The 17,415-nt window shown below is 38.8% G+C and overlaps 1 protein-coding gene across 1 annotated transcript in view; it reads left to right on the forward strand.

Moving 5' to 3' along the window:
* Positions 1 to 17,415, forward strand: part of LOC114615339 (murinoglobulin-1-like) — a 43,669-nt gene that overhangs the window by 13,137 nt on the left and 13,117 nt on the right. Inside the window, exons 9-22 of the mRNA XM_028761055.1 lie at positions 1,042 to 1,171; positions 1,317 to 1,426; positions 2,367 to 2,528; positions 5,369 to 5,593; positions 5,804 to 5,867; positions 7,569 to 7,711; positions 9,434 to 9,583; positions 10,518 to 10,673; positions 11,320 to 11,401; positions 13,784 to 13,970; positions 14,562 to 14,790; positions 15,791 to 15,917; positions 16,176 to 16,297; positions 16,719 to 16,770. Of these exons, the coding sequence (XP_028616888.1) occupies positions 1,042 to 1,171; positions 1,317 to 1,426; positions 2,367 to 2,528; positions 5,369 to 5,593; positions 5,804 to 5,867; positions 7,569 to 7,711; positions 9,434 to 9,583; positions 10,518 to 10,673; positions 11,320 to 11,401; positions 13,784 to 13,970; positions 14,562 to 14,790; positions 15,791 to 15,917; positions 16,176 to 16,297; positions 16,719 to 16,770 (1,939 nt within the window). The remainder of the gene's footprint in view (positions 1 to 1,041; positions 1,172 to 1,316; positions 1,427 to 2,366; positions 2,529 to 5,368; positions 5,594 to 5,803; positions 5,868 to 7,568; positions 7,712 to 9,433; positions 9,584 to 10,517; positions 10,674 to 11,319; positions 11,402 to 13,783; positions 13,971 to 14,561; positions 14,791 to 15,790; positions 15,918 to 16,175; positions 16,298 to 16,718; positions 16,771 to 17,415) is intronic.

Consider the following 17,415-nt stretch of genomic DNA (forward strand, 5'->3'; position numbering starts at 1 on the left):
CTATGACAATTTGTGTATCCTAGGATTTAGTTAGTGAACAGCTATACACTTTTGTACATGTCATACTTCCCTCCTAGGTCATTTTTCCTGTATTTCTTTTTTTTTAATTAAGTTATTTATTTACTTTATATTCTGTCCACAGCTTCCCCTCCCTTCTCTCTACCCAGTCCCTCCTTCTCACCTCCTCTCATCGCACCCACCTACCCCTCCTTCCTTCCTCGCAGAAAAGGGAAGGCCTCCCATGGATTTCAACCAGCTTTAGCATATCAAGTTGCAGTAAGACCAGGGACATCTTCTATGAAGGCTTGACAGATGAGGCAACCCAGAAAGGGGAAAGGGATCCAGACAAACTGCTATAACAGCAGAAAACAAAAGTTGTTAGAGCAATGTCATTTAAATGAAATAATGTATACTACTATGCCAAGAATAATTGTAACAGTGAAAACGGGGGGAGGGAAGTAAGCTGTGAAGCCAATATTTAATTAAGAACAAAATAATCTTTCTGGTGACCTGTTCACTGTTCAGAATGATATCACTTCTTTCTTATGAAGATTTTTCTAACTCACAGAACCACATGCTGGCAGCTTCTAAGCAACATTTCACTATGGAAATGGATTTCACTTTACTTACTGCCACTAAGGATCAAGACAACAGTTTCATGCCTGCTTGTAAAATATAGCATTGAGCTATATCCATACCTGTGGTTGCTATTTTCATATTAGAAAGTAATTATTAAATCCTAATGGCATACAAGTTAAGTGTTCCATACATTATAATTGAGGGTTTACTTAATTCTTCTTAGAAAATATCACTTAATATTTAATAGAAAAATCTCTATTTTTATAGATGACTAAGCCAAGGCAGCATTGAGACTGGTCATGATCATGGCACACAACAGCCTACACTTTGAGCTGAGTTCCATGCTTATAACCAGAAAACCATGCACTAAGTGCTCATTTTCCTGAAAAAAGTCCTCATGTGTGGGTTTGAGTAGACCATCAATCTGACAGTGTGCAATGTTACCTTGTCTATCTCACATAGAAGCTAGACAACAATGGCTGCGTAACACAAAAAGTTAACATCACGGGTCTCCAATTATACAGAACAAACAAAATAACTTGCAGATTGCAGCTCTTTCATGTGACGGCAACTGTTATAGAAGAAGGGACAGGTATGTGAGTAACCAAAGAACATAGAAGATGAAACTGTGAAAACTGACACCTTCTCACATTGAGATGGTGGCTCAAAGGATGCAGAAAGCAAGCAACTCTATAACCGGCTTGGGCTTTCAGTGTTGTCACTAATTTCTTCTACAGGATTGGAGTACAGTGGATCCAGAACAACTGAAATTGAAAGGACCACAAGCAAGGTCATATTTCTGAAAGCAGATTCACACTTTAGACACGGGATTCCATTCTCTGTGAAAGTACGGTGCTTTTTGGTTCATAAATGGTCAAACTGTAAGGTGGTATCTCAACAGAGACCACTGTGCTCAATGTTAAATGTGTCTGACATCATTGGTTGCAACACAAAAAATGGAGCTTAGAGGTGGAGTTTGTACATCACATGCAATTCCCAGAACTAAACTGAAGACTTAGAAAGGTTATCAAGAGGCTCCAAATATAAAACATGTATAGCAAAGATTTACTGATAACTACTGTGCCTTAAACCCCAAAGTATCATTGTTTTTAAATGGTGAATTAAAATGTGCTACACATCCATAACAAATCCATGCTCTCCATTAGCCTCTGCACCTTCACAAGTTGTTCTTCTGATTTTGTCAGAGCATCTACTTCCTGTAGTTTACCCAATGGATTTGTTGATGGTTTCTTATGAATAATAGGAAAGTAGAAAGCATCTATAAAGCATCTGTTATGAAGTTAAGAATATGATATGGGGAGAGCAACAATACCACCCAACCAGAGCTCCCAAGGTCTAAACTGCCAGCCTGGGAACACACATGGAGGGATCCACTGCTCCAGCACTATATGTAGCGGAAGATGGCCTTGTCGGGCATTGGTATAAGAGGAAGCCCTTGAACCAGTGAAGGCTGGATGCCCTAGTGTGGGGGAATATAAGGGAGGGGAGGTAGGAATGGGTGAGTGGGGTTCCAACCCCATAGAAGCAGGAGGAGGGGTGATGGGATAGGGGGTTTCTAGAGGAGAATGGGGAAAGGGGATAACATCTGAAATGTAAATTTAAAAAATATCCAATGAAAAAGAATATTATACCTTCAGTTCCTATACTTTCACAGCACAGCTAGTTGGTGCATCTTTTGAATCTTTATATAATGCTGAAACAGGGTTTTCTCTTACATTCTGTGTCATATTTCCATGTCTACACTGTACTTTTCTTGTTCAATTTAGGTCCGCCTAGTGGATATCAAAGGAGCTCCTATCTCAAATGAGCAAGTATTCATCAAAGCACAAGAAATTAGCTATACCAGTGCTACTACCACTGATCAGCATGGCCTGGCAAAGTTCTCCATAGACACCAGCAGCATCTCAGATCATTCCCTCAATATCAAAGTAAGTCAGAAATGAGGAGGGCATAAGACTCAAAGTGAGGCTTTGCAACAGTGTGAACTCAATAATGGATAACTTAATGAAAAGAATATTCCATGCCAAACTCTCTTACTTTAAGACAAAACACAAAAAGTTTCTGATCATTAGTTGAAGTACGATCATATGTTGTGAACACATTTTTAGCACAATAGTTTTTTTCATGGTCTCTTTTACTTTATTTATGTTTTAAATATCTCAAGTTAGGACTTTCAAGTAAAAAGTGATTAAAATTCCATTTTTGTCTATTTAGTCAAGGCTAGGTGTTGTGTATCCTCAAATTCATTACCTCTGTGCCATACCAACATCCTCATGCTTTGTCTCTGAACTGGGTTGCAGGTGCCTTGAAAGTTGTGGCCATGATTTTTTAGTTTATCTTTCAAACACATTAAGTATAATAACAATAAGTATGAATATAGTTTAAAAACAATTAAAAACAGTCACTACACTCCAAGCTCCAATAAATAGAAAATGGAAAATACACTGTAAATTAAATTGTTAAATTTTAAAATAAAGATAAACTTTATTACTAACGTAGCAGAAAAGGAAGTCTGAGAAAAAGAAAAAGAATTTGTATGGTCTACAAGGAATAAAATTCTAAAATAAATAATCAGATATCTATCAAATAAATAATGTACCTTCTGCTGTACCTCTTATTGTTAACAGAACTAGAACAGGGCAAATACAAAATTGATGAAAGGAAGGAAATAATAAATATGACTGAGAGTAATCATGGGGACCAAAAGGAACAGTAAAAAGGTCCAGTGGAACCAACGATGATTCTGAAGTCACAAAAATAAGTGAAATTGATTAGCCCTCATCAAAACCCAAAGAAAGTTAAAACCCAAATTAACAAATTAGAGATAACTATTAGAGCACATACTATGAAATCCATGGGGTTCTTACAGAATAATGTGAAAACTTTCATTTCAATAAATGTAAAAAAATCCAGAAGAAACAAATGAATTTCTCGATATTTATACTCTACCAAAAGTGAACCAGGAGAATATAAAAAACCTAACAGATCAGAAACATGAAATAGAATTGAAGAAATAATTAAAGGTACCCAGTACATTAAGAGCTGAGACTGGGAAAAACTCATTGCTTAATTGAACCAAACTTCAAAAATGAAATATTATTGTATAAACATTCAAAAGAAGAAATGCCTCCAAAGCATTCTATGAATCTAGAATAACCCTAGGACCAAAACTAGATGAGGATACAGTGACAAGAAATCTTCAGACTAATTTACCCAATGGGCATTAAAGGAAAGTCTGCATTGAAATTCCTCCATGTCAAATTCAACCACACATTAAGCAAATCACGTACCATGATCAAACTGATTTCATAACAAGATGACATAGATGGGTTCACATTTCTAAGCTGACAACTGTAAATGGCATAGAAGTAGAATCAAGACTTAAAATCACATTTTCATCTCAGTAGATCCAACAAATAGCCTATTTTTAAAACATCAGTGACAAATAGTCAAAAACACATGTGAAGATGCACAGGGCAGGTGACTCTCAATAAAAAAATGCATGCTAACACTATGCTGAAAGTTCATCTCACCCATCAAAATGGCTATCAACAGGAAAGCAAATGTTGGCAAGGTATTGGGAATAAATGAACCTATAAGCACAGCTGGTAAAAAGATAAATTAGTATGACCATTGAGCTCAGAGCTTCTACAAAATTCCAAAGGGAAGCCAGTATACAGTACAGGTATACCACACCCATGTACATGCCCATATGAAAGAAAGCTAATATATATTAGGGACATCTACATCCCATGGCAATCTCAGCAGTTCTCAACACTTGGGCTACGGAGTCAACTTTAATGCCTATTGGAGGATGAGTGTTTAGAGAGAATCTCTTGGACAATGTATGGAAGCATCACATGTCAATAAAATGCTGTTGGCCTATTAGCTTAGAAAGGAAACAGAGAGGCTAGAGTTTTGGTACAGGGAGAATTTCTGGGATACAGTCAGATGTGGGAGATTCACCCCAAACTGAGTATGGGGAACCACAGAAAAGAATAAACAGGATAATTGAATTAGGAGCTAACAGGAGAAGCCAAAGTTTTTGGACTAAACAATTACTAATAATAATTCAGTCTCAGAGTCATTATTTCGTGAACTTGGGCACAGGTGGAGAAGCCCACCATTATGTGAGTGGATAGAACAGAGAATATTAGAAGTATGTGCACATTGGACTTTTTACACAGATATTTATGATAGAGTCATCTTGTCTATAGAGAAGTGAATGGATTTAGAAATTGTCAACTTAAGAAAAAAGTATTAGTCTAGGAGAAATTATCCCCCATCTGTCCCCATACGTGGAATCTAGAGAAAGGACAGGAATGAAGGCAGAGAGGGTCTATTAAGGAGGAAGGGAACCAGTGGGAAGCATAGGATTGGGTACTAGGATGGATGAGTACTCTCAGAGTACATTACATTAATATATGAAAATGTTTCTGTCAACCCATTATTTTGCACATTCATAAGGCACTAAAATTTATATATGCAAAATTTTTTCATTATATTATTAGGTGCACAATAAATATTTTCCTATTCTCATAAAAATAGAAAACTTCCCTTTTCTCTCTTCCCTGGTATAAATATTTGCTTCCATTCTGAAAATTCAGGGTATAGACAATAATACATTTAATAAAATTCCACTCCATTTTTAATACGATGTACAAAATATTAAATCTTTAAATGAGATGGGAAAACATACTGATTTATCAGAGAAGAGAGATTCTGCCTGCTGGGCAATCTACAGCACAGTACTTTGTTGTTTCTCCAGGTCTACCACAAGGAGGAAAATTCCCATTCCTTTTGCATGGAAGAAAGACACGCAGAGGCACACCATGTGGCCTATGCTGTTCACTCCCTAAGCAAGAGCTACATCTACCTTGAGACAGAGACCAGCAGCATCTTGCCCTGCAACCAGATTCACACAGTTCAGGCACATTTTATTCTGAAGGGGAAGAACTTGGGAGTGCTGAGAGAGCTCCTTTTCCATTACCTGGTAAGTTCTGGCTCCATATTGGAAAAACAAAAACAAAACAAAACAAAACAAAACAGACCTCCTCTCCTGACCATGTCTCTCCTGACACGTTGGGTTCTAGGCTGGGGATTTCTGCCTGGAATACAATAGATTCTTCTATGTCTTCTTGCACACTTAAAAGAAAGCCTTGTAAAATATAAATGTAAGCTTGGAAAATACTTTCCATTTTAGGTCATGGCCCAGGGCAGCATCATCCAGACTGGAAACCACACTTATCTCATGGAACCAGGAGAATGTAAGTGTCTCCCACACAGTAACATTTCTCCAACTGAGAGTCCACATACTCACCAATGGAATCTTACTAACAAACAGTGCCATCGTACTTGTGTGTCTCCATAGACACTCTCCACAGTAGGAACTCATGGCTCTGCTGTCCAGTGTATGCTGTCACTCATGAAATTTTTTTCATTATTTGAAAGTTACATATATTTATACAATGTATTTTAATCATACCATCTCCAAACTAGAACCCACCCCCGACTCCTCCCTGCCTATTTCACCAGGCTCCTTCCCTACTTTATGTCTTTTTTTTTAACCTATTGAGTTCAGTTAGTGCTGCCCATATATGATAAGGTATTGGACCAGCCCCTGAAACATGGACAGTCTACCAAGGGTTACATCACTAGTGAGATCTGACTCTTCCTCCCCTCCACACCCATCAACTGTCAATAGCTCCTCAGCTAAGAGTGGGTCTTCACAAACCCCTCCCCTTCCATACTGGAATATTTACTGGCTTGTTGTGGTAAGCTCTTGAGCAGGGACCCATAGCTGCTGTGACTTTGTGAGTGATGCCATCCTGTCATCTCCTGGTGATACTTGCTCAGTTCTAACAAAATGTGACTCATCTGTCACTCCCTTAATCGGGCCTCTTGCACCCGATCCTATTAAGTTCCCAAGTTACCACTGAATCCTGGTAATCTCGATGCTCTGACCTTGCCATCCTTTCCTTCCCAAAGAGCACCTACCACATGCAAACATGGGTTCTATGCTTTACCTTTTATTATTCATTTCTTTTGATGACCAAATCAACTACATGGAGCATAATTCAAACCGTATACTATTTACAGGAGTCTCATTCAAGTTAGTGCAGCAAAACTACTATTTATATTGAATTAAAATATTATTAAGACTTATTAGGAACAATTGTGCTATTACTCTAATAGCTTAAAAATAATCATTGACACTGGCTAATAGCATGTTTTAGGTGTAAACTTGCTTGCTCCATACAGTCACAGATATCTTTCAAGTAATTTCTAGAAGTGGTAGATACTCAGTGAATGCTCAACAAATTTACTGAAAAGTGGTTTCCCTGTTATTGACCAATTATAAAAACTATTTAGCTATTTAATAAAATATGCAATTATTTCTTTAACAAACACTAAGTAGGAATCATAGCACCCATCTTGAGAAACCATATGCGAGACTGCAAAGATGCATAAATTTCTCTCAAGAGATGTAAATACTGTGAACATTGCATTGAGAAAAAGTTTAATACCAAAAATATGCTTATTATTGCCAAATGTGGCTTGGTCCTCTGAGATGATTGTTAATTTTCAGCTTCCCGAGTACCAGGCTTTCCTCTCCATTAGTCTTCCTTTTACCTGAATAATAAGTGAGACATCAGCCAAGGTTGTCTCTTCCCTTTTTATAACAGGAATATCTAGCATGCTGTTTGGGATGCTAAGGAATAAAAGAGATAAGAGGTTAGCATATGTCTAGCTGTAAATAACCAAGATAACTTTTGACAGTGAACATCTTGGTGGAAGACATCTTTGTGATATCCTCCTGAGATCATTAGCATGCAAACAACCAGCTGCAGGACAGGAAGACTGTCTTACACATACAGACAGTCCTCCAAATCCCTGTGCTCAGATATTTGGTTTTCCTGACAGTAGTCTGACCCATAACCGTCTCTTCCCATTCCCTCCAACTCCAGTAAAAGGCAGCTTTGCCTTGGAGATCCCTGTGGAGTTCAGCATGGTCCCCGTGGCTAAAATGCTCATCTACACCATCCTGCCTGATGGAGAAGTGATTGCAGATTCTGAAACATTTGAAGTTGAAAAGTGTCTTCGCAACAAAGTGAGGGATTTGTTACCTAAAATTTCTATTTAAAAGGGCGGGGAAGTCTTAAGGACACAGATTTCAGATGAATATGCTAAACCCAGTCACTGGTGTGTGCCTCAGTGGCAAAGATGTGGACATTACCAGAGTGCCAGATTTCAATTCACAAACCCCACACATGGTTGGAGGTTTAAGAGAGAGGAAGCAAGGAAGTGGAGAGCCAGAGAGGAGAACCGAATCCTTAATTACTAATTTAAAGTTGCATAAATTACATCTTTATTGTATTTATCTGCGTGTGCACATGTGCATCTGAATGTACACACGTGGAGGAAAGAGAACAAGTTTTAGAAGTCTGTGTTCTCCTTCCTCATGAGTCTGAGTGGTCAAGCTCAGCTCAACAGGCTTCTCAGCAGGCACCTTTGCCCACTGAGCTATCTCAAAGACCCTTAATGTTACAGTCTTACATGAGACCAGTCACAGGATCCAGGCCTATCAATTGTTAGTATATTTATTTTCTCTCAAGATTTTTCTTATGATTTTTCTATATGTGTGATAAGAATATAAGCCCCTTAAATTTTATGATACAGCATATTGAATGTGTGCTATTTCATAGTTCTTCAGTACCTGTTAACATTAGGCAGTTGGAACTATGTCTGCTGGTGAGCATCTATGCTTTCCTTACCCTAGAGTAGTCAACCACACCTCTGATATGCTTTCATCAGCCCCTTTCAGTACAACCCAGTGTATGGCAGTTTGCTTCACTGGCCAAAATTAAGTAGGAAGCATTATGAGATGAAGGTGAATGCAGATCACCTGGTAGCCAGAGAGGGAGATGTAGACATATTTCCAATTAGAATACTGATTTTTCCACCCCAGGTATGAGATTCATCATGAAAAAGTCCTTTAAAATGAAAAACTTTGTTGGTTGGTTGTGGTATGAGCCTTTAATCCCAGCTCTCTTAGGGAGGAAGATCTCTGAGTTTGAGGCCAGCATGGTCTATAGAGTGAGTTCCAGGACAGCCAGGGCTACACAAAGATACATTGTCTCAAAAAAACCTCATCAGAGAGAGAAGGTGGTGAGGAGGGAGGGAAAGACAGAAAGAGGGAGACAGAGACAGAGAGGGAGAGAGAGGGGTTTGGGAGATAGAGGGAGAGGGAAAAAAGAGAAGATGGGGAGAGAAGCGAGAGGTTAACTTCAGGGCTGCAGAGATGGCTCAACAGGTATTAGCACTTCCTGCACTGAATTCTGATTCCAGCACACATATAAAAACCAGGCAGACCACAGGGTCCTATAACCCTGAAGGCTAGAGGCAAGAGAATTTCTAGAACTTGCCTGCTGCCAGTTTAGCTCCAGGATTATGAGGGACATTCTCAAAAGAATAAGGGAGAGAGTGGGAAAAGGGCACCCACACCCTCCTTTCCCCTATGTTGGGTGCATGAGTACATACATCTGACATGTGCATTACATCACAGTCACATATATGTGCACACACACCAAAGATGAGCTATTTGCAAGAATTTCAAGGAGTCAAAATTTGTCTTTGTTTCTTTGGAGTTTGACTGACACATTTCCTGTTTTCCTAAATCAATTCCATGGGAGAAAAGGAAGCAATGAATCTCAGTTGTGCTTCTGACAATATTCATAATCTGGAAAAACAGATATGCATACAGAGTTCCAGGGTGACTCTGCCCTGCAAAAGCAGGACCCCACCCTCCTAAGTTTGATTTTCCTTCTCCCAGGTGGACCTGAGCTTCAGCTCATCTCAAAGTCTTCCTGGCTCACAAACCCATCTGAGGGTCACAGCTTCTCCTCAGTCCCTCTGTGGTCTGAGAGCTGTGGACCAAAGCATGCTGCTCCTGAAACCCGAGGCTGAGCTCTCCCCTTCCTCGGTGAGTCCTCTTCAGCCTCTGTCTAAAACAGGTCAGCAGAGACCAGAAGTGACCCCGGTTCTGATGAAACAGTGATTGTTCAGCCACTCGGGCTCTTGAGTGTAAAAATACTGCATTTAACGCTGACAGCATCATTAAGGAAGCTCTTCATTATAAAATCCTGAAGAACAGATCAGAAAACTTTAGCTAATAAACTGAAGACAAAGAAGGAAATAAGGCGCTCTGTGAGCTGCAAACCCTCTGTGTCTTACTGCAGCTGTCCTGCCCCAGGAGTGGCTTGTACCTTCAGATGCTCATGATGGAGCGTTTCAGAGTCACACTGTATGTGGGAGGCAAAGGAAACTGTTTCTACAAAGAGAATCTTGCACATCTCAAGGGTTCCCCAAATAAGAAAAAATGGATATTAAAATTTTGAAATTTTAGAATGCAAGTTTCTCAACTTGGTTTCAAAATTCTCAGAAGCACAAATGAAACCATACACTATTTACAGGAGTCTTGCCCAAGATAATAACAGTAAAATTCTTCTTTATATTGAACTAAAAACAAGGCTTATTAGGAATAATTACATGATCACTCTAATAGTGTAAAAATTATTACTGACACTGGCTAATAGCATGTTTTAGAATGTACAGTTGATCTGTAAATTTAACAGCAGGTGGAGTTCCCTGTCTCCCCCATCATGCCCTCTCCATGCACTGGCTGTCTGTACTTCTGATAAGGACAGCTATTCTTGAACATTCAGCTATTTGATCACATTTGTAGTGATGATGATGATGGTGAGGAGGAGGAGGAGGAGGAGGAGGAGGAGGAGGAGGAATAGTAATAGTATCTTCGAAGAAGCCAACAAGTCAGTCAACTTCGGAACCACAATGTCAGCCAAAACTAACTCAGGAAGTGGTCCCTACATTCCCCCCTCATCTCCCATCTCTTACAGATATTCGATCTGCCAGGTATGCAGCACAAGAAATTCATTCCAAGTTCCCGAATGTCTGAAAAAGATGATTGTGTGTGGTACAGAACATGGGAAACTAATGAGCACCCAGACTCATTCCGACACAGAGAAGAGATGGATGTCTACAGATTTGTGGAGGTAAGCCCTATTATCTATCGGCATCCTGCTCTGTGAATTATTTAGGTTTAATGAGATGCTACATTAGTAAAGAATTTCAGGCTTAGACCAAGGATATGAGTCACTGGCAGACCACCCACCTTACATGTAAATCTACATCTTGGAAAGTGGCCAGTCTAGACTATTTGTCTCCCTCTATTGCAGAAACTGGCACAGAGTGGGAGACAACTGCTTAGTAGCAGTAGTAGTAGTAGTAGTCGTTGTTGTTGTTGTTGTAGTCGTATTAACAGTTTTTCAGACAGGCTCTCATTATGTAGCTCTGGTTGTCCTGGCTCTCACTCTGTAGACCAGGCTGGCCTCAAACGCACAGAGATCTGTCTGCCTCTGCCTCTCAAGTGCTGGGATTAAAGGTGTGTGTGTCACCATGCATGGCTGTGAGGGACTTCTAAATGTAGCAGCCTTGCATCAGAAAGAAGGCCTGCACATATGCCTCATTATGAATTCTGTGTTCCTCACTATACTCCCTCATGAGTATGAGACACACAATTTGAGTAGGAAATCTACTTCAACATGGAAAACTACATGTGAAGTATTTACTGAGATTTTTATACCTCCTTTTTTTTTAGAATTTTGAGGTATTTCACTTGATTACTAATTTTCTTTCTAGGACGTGGGTTTAACTGCATTCACCAACTTGAAGATCAAATATCCTACATATTGTTTTGAATATGGCATGGTTCCAGTGGCAGGTAAAAATAACAAATCAGTATTTTCAGAACAAAATAAATGTGATTTATTTATTGAAGCTGGGAAAAAAAGCTGTAGTACATGTTTAGCATCCAAGTAAGAGAAATAGAATCCAACCTAACCAGAGCTAAATGTGCTCAGATGTATGCTGATACTACAAGGAAGTTAAAGGCTGGAGGTCCTCCCTTCAATGTTAAAATAAGACAAAATACAATAGTTATTGTGATACAGGATCATTGTGTGAAGTAGGAAGAACTTCTGTAGATGTGTCATGAGAAGTGAAGAGAGGTCCCTAAGCATTACAGAGGAAAGAGACAGAAAATCCAGCCATTGTAAATAAAGGTGAGGACAGGAAGAAAAAAATGCACTTAAGTCAAAGGATACATGCACACTCATAGATTAACCAATGGACCATTTAATCTTTCCCTGTTCCTCTCATCTGAGTCCCTTTCAGAATGACTGCACTATTTGCATCCCCACCAAGAGTGAATGAGGGCTCCCTTTCCCTGTATCTTCTCCAGAACTTGTTGTCTGTAGTTTTATTGACCTTAGCCATCCTGATTGGGATAAGATGAAAACTGAGTTGCTTTAATTTATATTTCCCTAATTGCCTGCATAACAAACACTGTTAGAAGATATGTCTTAATCTTTTAAAGTTTCTTTTTAAACCGCCTTTCAGATCCACAGCCCTGAAAGTTTTAAGTTGGGCTGTTTGCTTTCTTGACTCTTTGGTTTTTGAGTTCTTTATATAGGTAGAGTATCTATCCTCTATCAGATGTACAGCTAGAAAGATTTTCTCTCACTCTCTGGGCTTCCACTTCACTCAATTGATTGTTCCCTAGTTGTGCAAAAAGCATTTCAGTTTTGTGAAGTTCCCATTTGTCAAGTACTTACCTTGATTTCTAAGTGAATGGGTGTCATTCAGAGTCCTTGCCCACACATGCATTTTGAAGGCTTGTACCTATAGTTCTTCCCTTAGCAGTTGCCTGTTTCATGTTGAGGTTCTTGAAGCATTTGTAGTTGATTTTTGTGCAGGGTCATAGATATAGGTCTACCTTCATTCCTCTAGGTGTGAGCATCCAGTTTTCCCAGCATCATTTGTTGAAGATGCTGTGTTTCCTCTGTTCTATGTCTTGGCATGTATGATAACTACCAGATGCCTGTAATTACTTGAGTGTGTTTGGGTCTTGTATTTTGTTCAATTGATCGACATGTCTATTTTTGTGACTTTACCATGCTGTTTTTATTACTATAACCTCTGTAATATAACTTGAAATCATGAAAACATATCTTTATTATTATTTGTATTCTAAATGCTAAAATTGATTTTCATATTTGTGTTAGCATAAGTGAAACATTATTCTGACTGGACTATATTAAATTTCCTCATACTAATTTGAAAGAAAATTAAAATTTTTCACAAGTTTCTAAAAGCAACAGGACCTGAGGCATTGAGACTACTCTAGACAATCGAATAATTGGGCAACTATCCCTGTAGCTGTTAATGTAATGGGTGAAGACTTAAAACACTAGAAAACACTTAGTTCTTGAAGGCAAATAGAAAGACTGAGGTCAGGTTGCAGGTTGTGGCTATAACAGAGAAGGACCTACAGAAATGAAGCCCTGTGTGTGTGTGTGTGCTTGAATTAAGAAATTGGGAGAAATTTTCTATGCTTAGAAGGCAGTTGGGAAATACTTAGGTGAAGCCCTAGCTAAGTCTGCATGTATATTTGTTCTTGAAAAAAAAAAAAAGAAGAGGACAGACACTTCATCACCACCTTTAAATCCTACATTTCTTGCCAGGACAAACGCAAGCCAATGCTATGATTCTTGGATAATAAACTTCCTATTTCTAACTGAAGAGTTTATACTTATACCTCTTTCAGTTTTTGTACAAATTGAAAACCTGTTAAAATACTGGGTTAAACCTATAGACTTTAAGAAAAAAAATATTGCAAGAATATCTCTGCTGAATAATACATTATTCAGCTTTTGTCTGGAGTGAATCTCACTGTAGCCACAAGACCTGTTACCTAGGATTATATTGTGGATCTTCATTGCTCCTAGGGGGCCCATTGTATCTGTAAGCATTCACTAACTCAGCAGTATCAGCATTCAGCATTATATCTGTAAGCATTCAGTATAAGAAGAAAATATGTATGATGATTTCTTCCAAATTCAACTACTCTAGGTGAGATTTCTCCTTTGGCAAAGATGTTATCTAGTCTCCTCCAAAATGAGTGATTCAATGCATTGTTTCCAGTGTAACATTAAGAGTGTTTAAAAGTCAGGAAGAAACTGAAAGTTAAGCTGCATTTACATTGCACCATCACATCCCATTGTATTCAAGTACTATGCTAATTTCTTCCTTTGTAACTTCATAGTCCCTGATTTGGAATCTGGTGTAGCACTACTTCACAGTGAAATGTCTGCAAATTTCCACACGGTAGCAAATAGAAATCCACCACCTAAAAAGCAACCACGGAAAGATCCACCACCTAAAGATCCACTTACTGAGACCATTCGGAAATATTTTCCAGAAACCTGGGTCTGGGATATAGTCACAGTAAAGTAAGTGATTTCCATCTGTATGATTTGGGTGGGGTAAAAAAATTTTTTTCATTTTCCTGGATTTCTCTAATTTTTATCATAAACAAAGGAAACTGGACATATAGAAAAGCATACCATATCAACACATCAATTATAAAACACACCTACTACCATCGCCCCCAGAAAATGTCCATAAAAACTATCACAAACCTTTGTGATAGTTAAAACTATTCAAGATCACCATAATGACAAATAGATGTGGCAGTCTTACATGGGGCAGACTATGGGATGGCTATATGGAGTAGGCTATGTATGTCATAAAACTGTTGTATGATATTTTGAAGATGGGGATTAAGAGAAAACTTCAAATCTATGTTCAGATTTCCACTAACCTATGAAATTTGAGATGTTTTGGGGCTATGACTTAAGTTGGTAAAACAAGATTAGAGAAAGGCATTTTCTTTTGCCATCTGGAGTCCCATTTACTCTGTTCCCTTCCTATCATTCCTTTCAAGGACTCAAAGGGATGGTGTCTTGTCACACACAGAGTTACCATTTCAGAGATAACAAATTCATTAGCTCACTTTCTGTGCTTTACACTCACTCTCCCAGCTCCTCTGGAATGGCTGAAGTGGAAATGACAGTCCCTGACACCATCACTGAATGGAAGGCCGGAGCCTTCTGCCTGTCCAGTGATACTGGCCTTGGCCTCTCCTCAGTGGCAACTCTCCAAGCCTTCCAGCCCTTCTTTGTGGAGCTCACAATGCCCTACTCTGTGATCCGTGGAGAAACCTTCATGCTCAAAGCCACTGTGATGAACTACCTCCCTACAAGCATGCGGGTGAACACCTTTCTGAATTAATCATGACCAGAGGGGAAGAGGAAAATTAGTGTGTGTAAATTATAACTAAGACTTAAAGGAAAAGAAGAAAGAAAGTGGGGAAGAGATTGTATTGGATTACTCAGCAAGTGTTTTTTTTCCTTTTTTAAAAAAAAATTTTATTTGATATTTTATTTATTTACAAGACAGATATCATCCCCTTTCCCCATTTCCCATCCCTAGAACCTCCATCCCATTTCCCCTCCTCCTTTATGCTTTTATACCATTTTAATTACATGCATGTATTAAAGTCAGTTCTAGGTTGAGGGTCTAGCAATACAATAGAAGCAAATAGTCAAGGAATACGCAAGACAATAAACACAAATAGTCAAAGAAAAAGCAAGTCAGCAAGTGGTTTTAAATGCTTAAAAATTCCCAGATTCTAGTTACCTATATAGAACAAAGAGTTGTTTAACAATATGGATGCAACATAAAATAATGTGATGTTTACTATTTAAACAGCACAAACTGTACTGACAGAAATAGGATATTCCATTGTAGTCTCTGTATACAATCAAAGGACATGGTCCACATAGATATAGGGGGTTGTTGTCAGGATAAAATGACATATTGTTTTACAATGGATTTTGCTTTCGTTAGAAGTAGGTGTACACTTCAAAATAGTAGTTAAAAATCTAGTACAGTAAATGTACTTCTGCCATCAAAATAAAACAAATATAAGTAGTCACATATGTAATTATCTCCTTAATGGTTTATGTAGATAATACATAGACAATAGCTAAATAAAGTTTAAGACATATATGTGTGGATGAAATCTATGCAAGCCTTCTGTGTCAACTTACATGACATTTTAGACATGTTTTCCAAACACATCTTCTCCTGTTCTTGTTGTAACACAAATTCCCTTCACACACTTTTATCTACCTACTCCCATGTATAACACCTTGTCCTTTCACAGTGACATCTTTTTTTTTCTTTCTTTTTCCCTGTGGGGTCACAGATGGGTGTGCAACTAGAAGCCTCTCCTGATTTCACAGCTGTCCCAGAAGGAAAAGACCAAAATTCTTACTGCCTTGGTGCCAATGGGAGGCACACCTCATCCTGGTTGGTAACTCCCAAAACTTTAGGTGAGTGAAAATTTTGTAAGGAGGCTCTACCCAGAAAAGGTGAGTGTAGGAAGTTTCTTCAGTTACTTTATTCTTACTGGGTCCCCAAGAGGAAGCTCACAGTCATTGCTGCTGGTGGTGTGTGCTTACCACTTTCTTAAATAAAACACAGGCTCTTGAACCACTCCTAGAACTGAGGATACCCTGCAGATCTTGGGGCTTGGTGGATGCCAGGTTCCTGGCAGATCTGAGCTCAGCTCTCTGGACCATTTGTTTCAGGGAATGTGAATTTCTCGGTGTCTGCAGAAGCACAACAGTCCCCAGAGCTCTGTGGTTCTGAGGTGGCCACAGTTCCTGAAACTGGGAGAAAGGACACAGTAGTCAAAGTCCTGATAGTTGAGGTGAGTAACACTCCTCAGTTGGCAGTGTGCTGAGTCCAGAAAATGGAGCAATGTTGACTATATTTAGATGAAAAATAAAAGAGAATAACACACAACTTTGAGATAGATCATACCTGGAAAGACCATGCTTTAAACTCATTATGTGTATTGTTTTCTTTTCCCTTCCTAGTCTTTAAACTGAAGCTTTGGGGACAGGAAAAATAATCTAAGACAGTTTATCTTCTCAAAGCTATACCATTGGTTTCTTTTTTTACCTGGCATGACCAAATTCTCACATGCTGAAGCCATTACAGCCCACCGACTCACAAGTAAACCTGTGTCTCAAAAAAGAAAACAAAGCAAAAACTACCTCCAAAAGTTCTGTGTTTGCACACTCACTGTTTGATTTCTCATGACTGAATTTTTTATCTTTTTATCCAAGCCTGAAGGAATCAAGAAAGAGCATACCTTCAGCTCACTGCTCTGCGCATCAGGTGAGAACCTGTCAAAACAAAATGAGATACTGACTTAAGTCACTTAATAAGAGATCTTGCAGTACTCCGATAAGAAAATCATAATACTGTATACCTTATAATCCTAAAACACTAAGAAAACTGAGTCTATTAAATTAAGATTATTGGGTACCCAACCTCACAAAACCCAGAGGAAGAGGGCCACCCAGGAGCTCTAACCTGGGCAGTATCTCAGGTAAAAATGAATCACCCATGATGTCTACTGTTAGAAGTTCTAATCCAGATGCTGGCCTCTGACCTAATACCACTCAGACCTTCGATGGGTTATTGACAGGAATATCAAACAGCTAGAGATTGACATGACCAATCTGAAGAAATCCCTTGTTTCGCTGTCTGAAAAGACCTCCAAAAATTTCAAAGGACTTTATTGGACTTGATTTACTCTTCTACAATAGAAAAGACTGTGTACAGCTCTTGACTGTGTATGGCCCTTAAAGAAGAATGTTGCCTTTACATAGACAAGACAGGGATGGTTAAAGAGAGCATGAAAAAGGTCAGAGAAGGCCCTGAGAAAAAGACAGAGACAAAAAGAGAAAGATGAGAGCTGGTACAAGCATTGGCTTTCAATCTCTCCATGGTTGTCAACCCTACTTCTTCCCATCTTAG

Source organism: Grammomys surdaster, unplaced genomic scaffold (assembly GCF_004785775.1).
Source record: "Grammomys surdaster isolate TR1022 unplaced genomic scaffold, NIH_TR_1.0 126660, whole genome shotgun sequence".
Classification (NCBI taxonomy): domain Eukaryota; kingdom Metazoa; phylum Chordata; class Mammalia; order Rodentia; family Muridae; genus Grammomys; species Grammomys surdaster.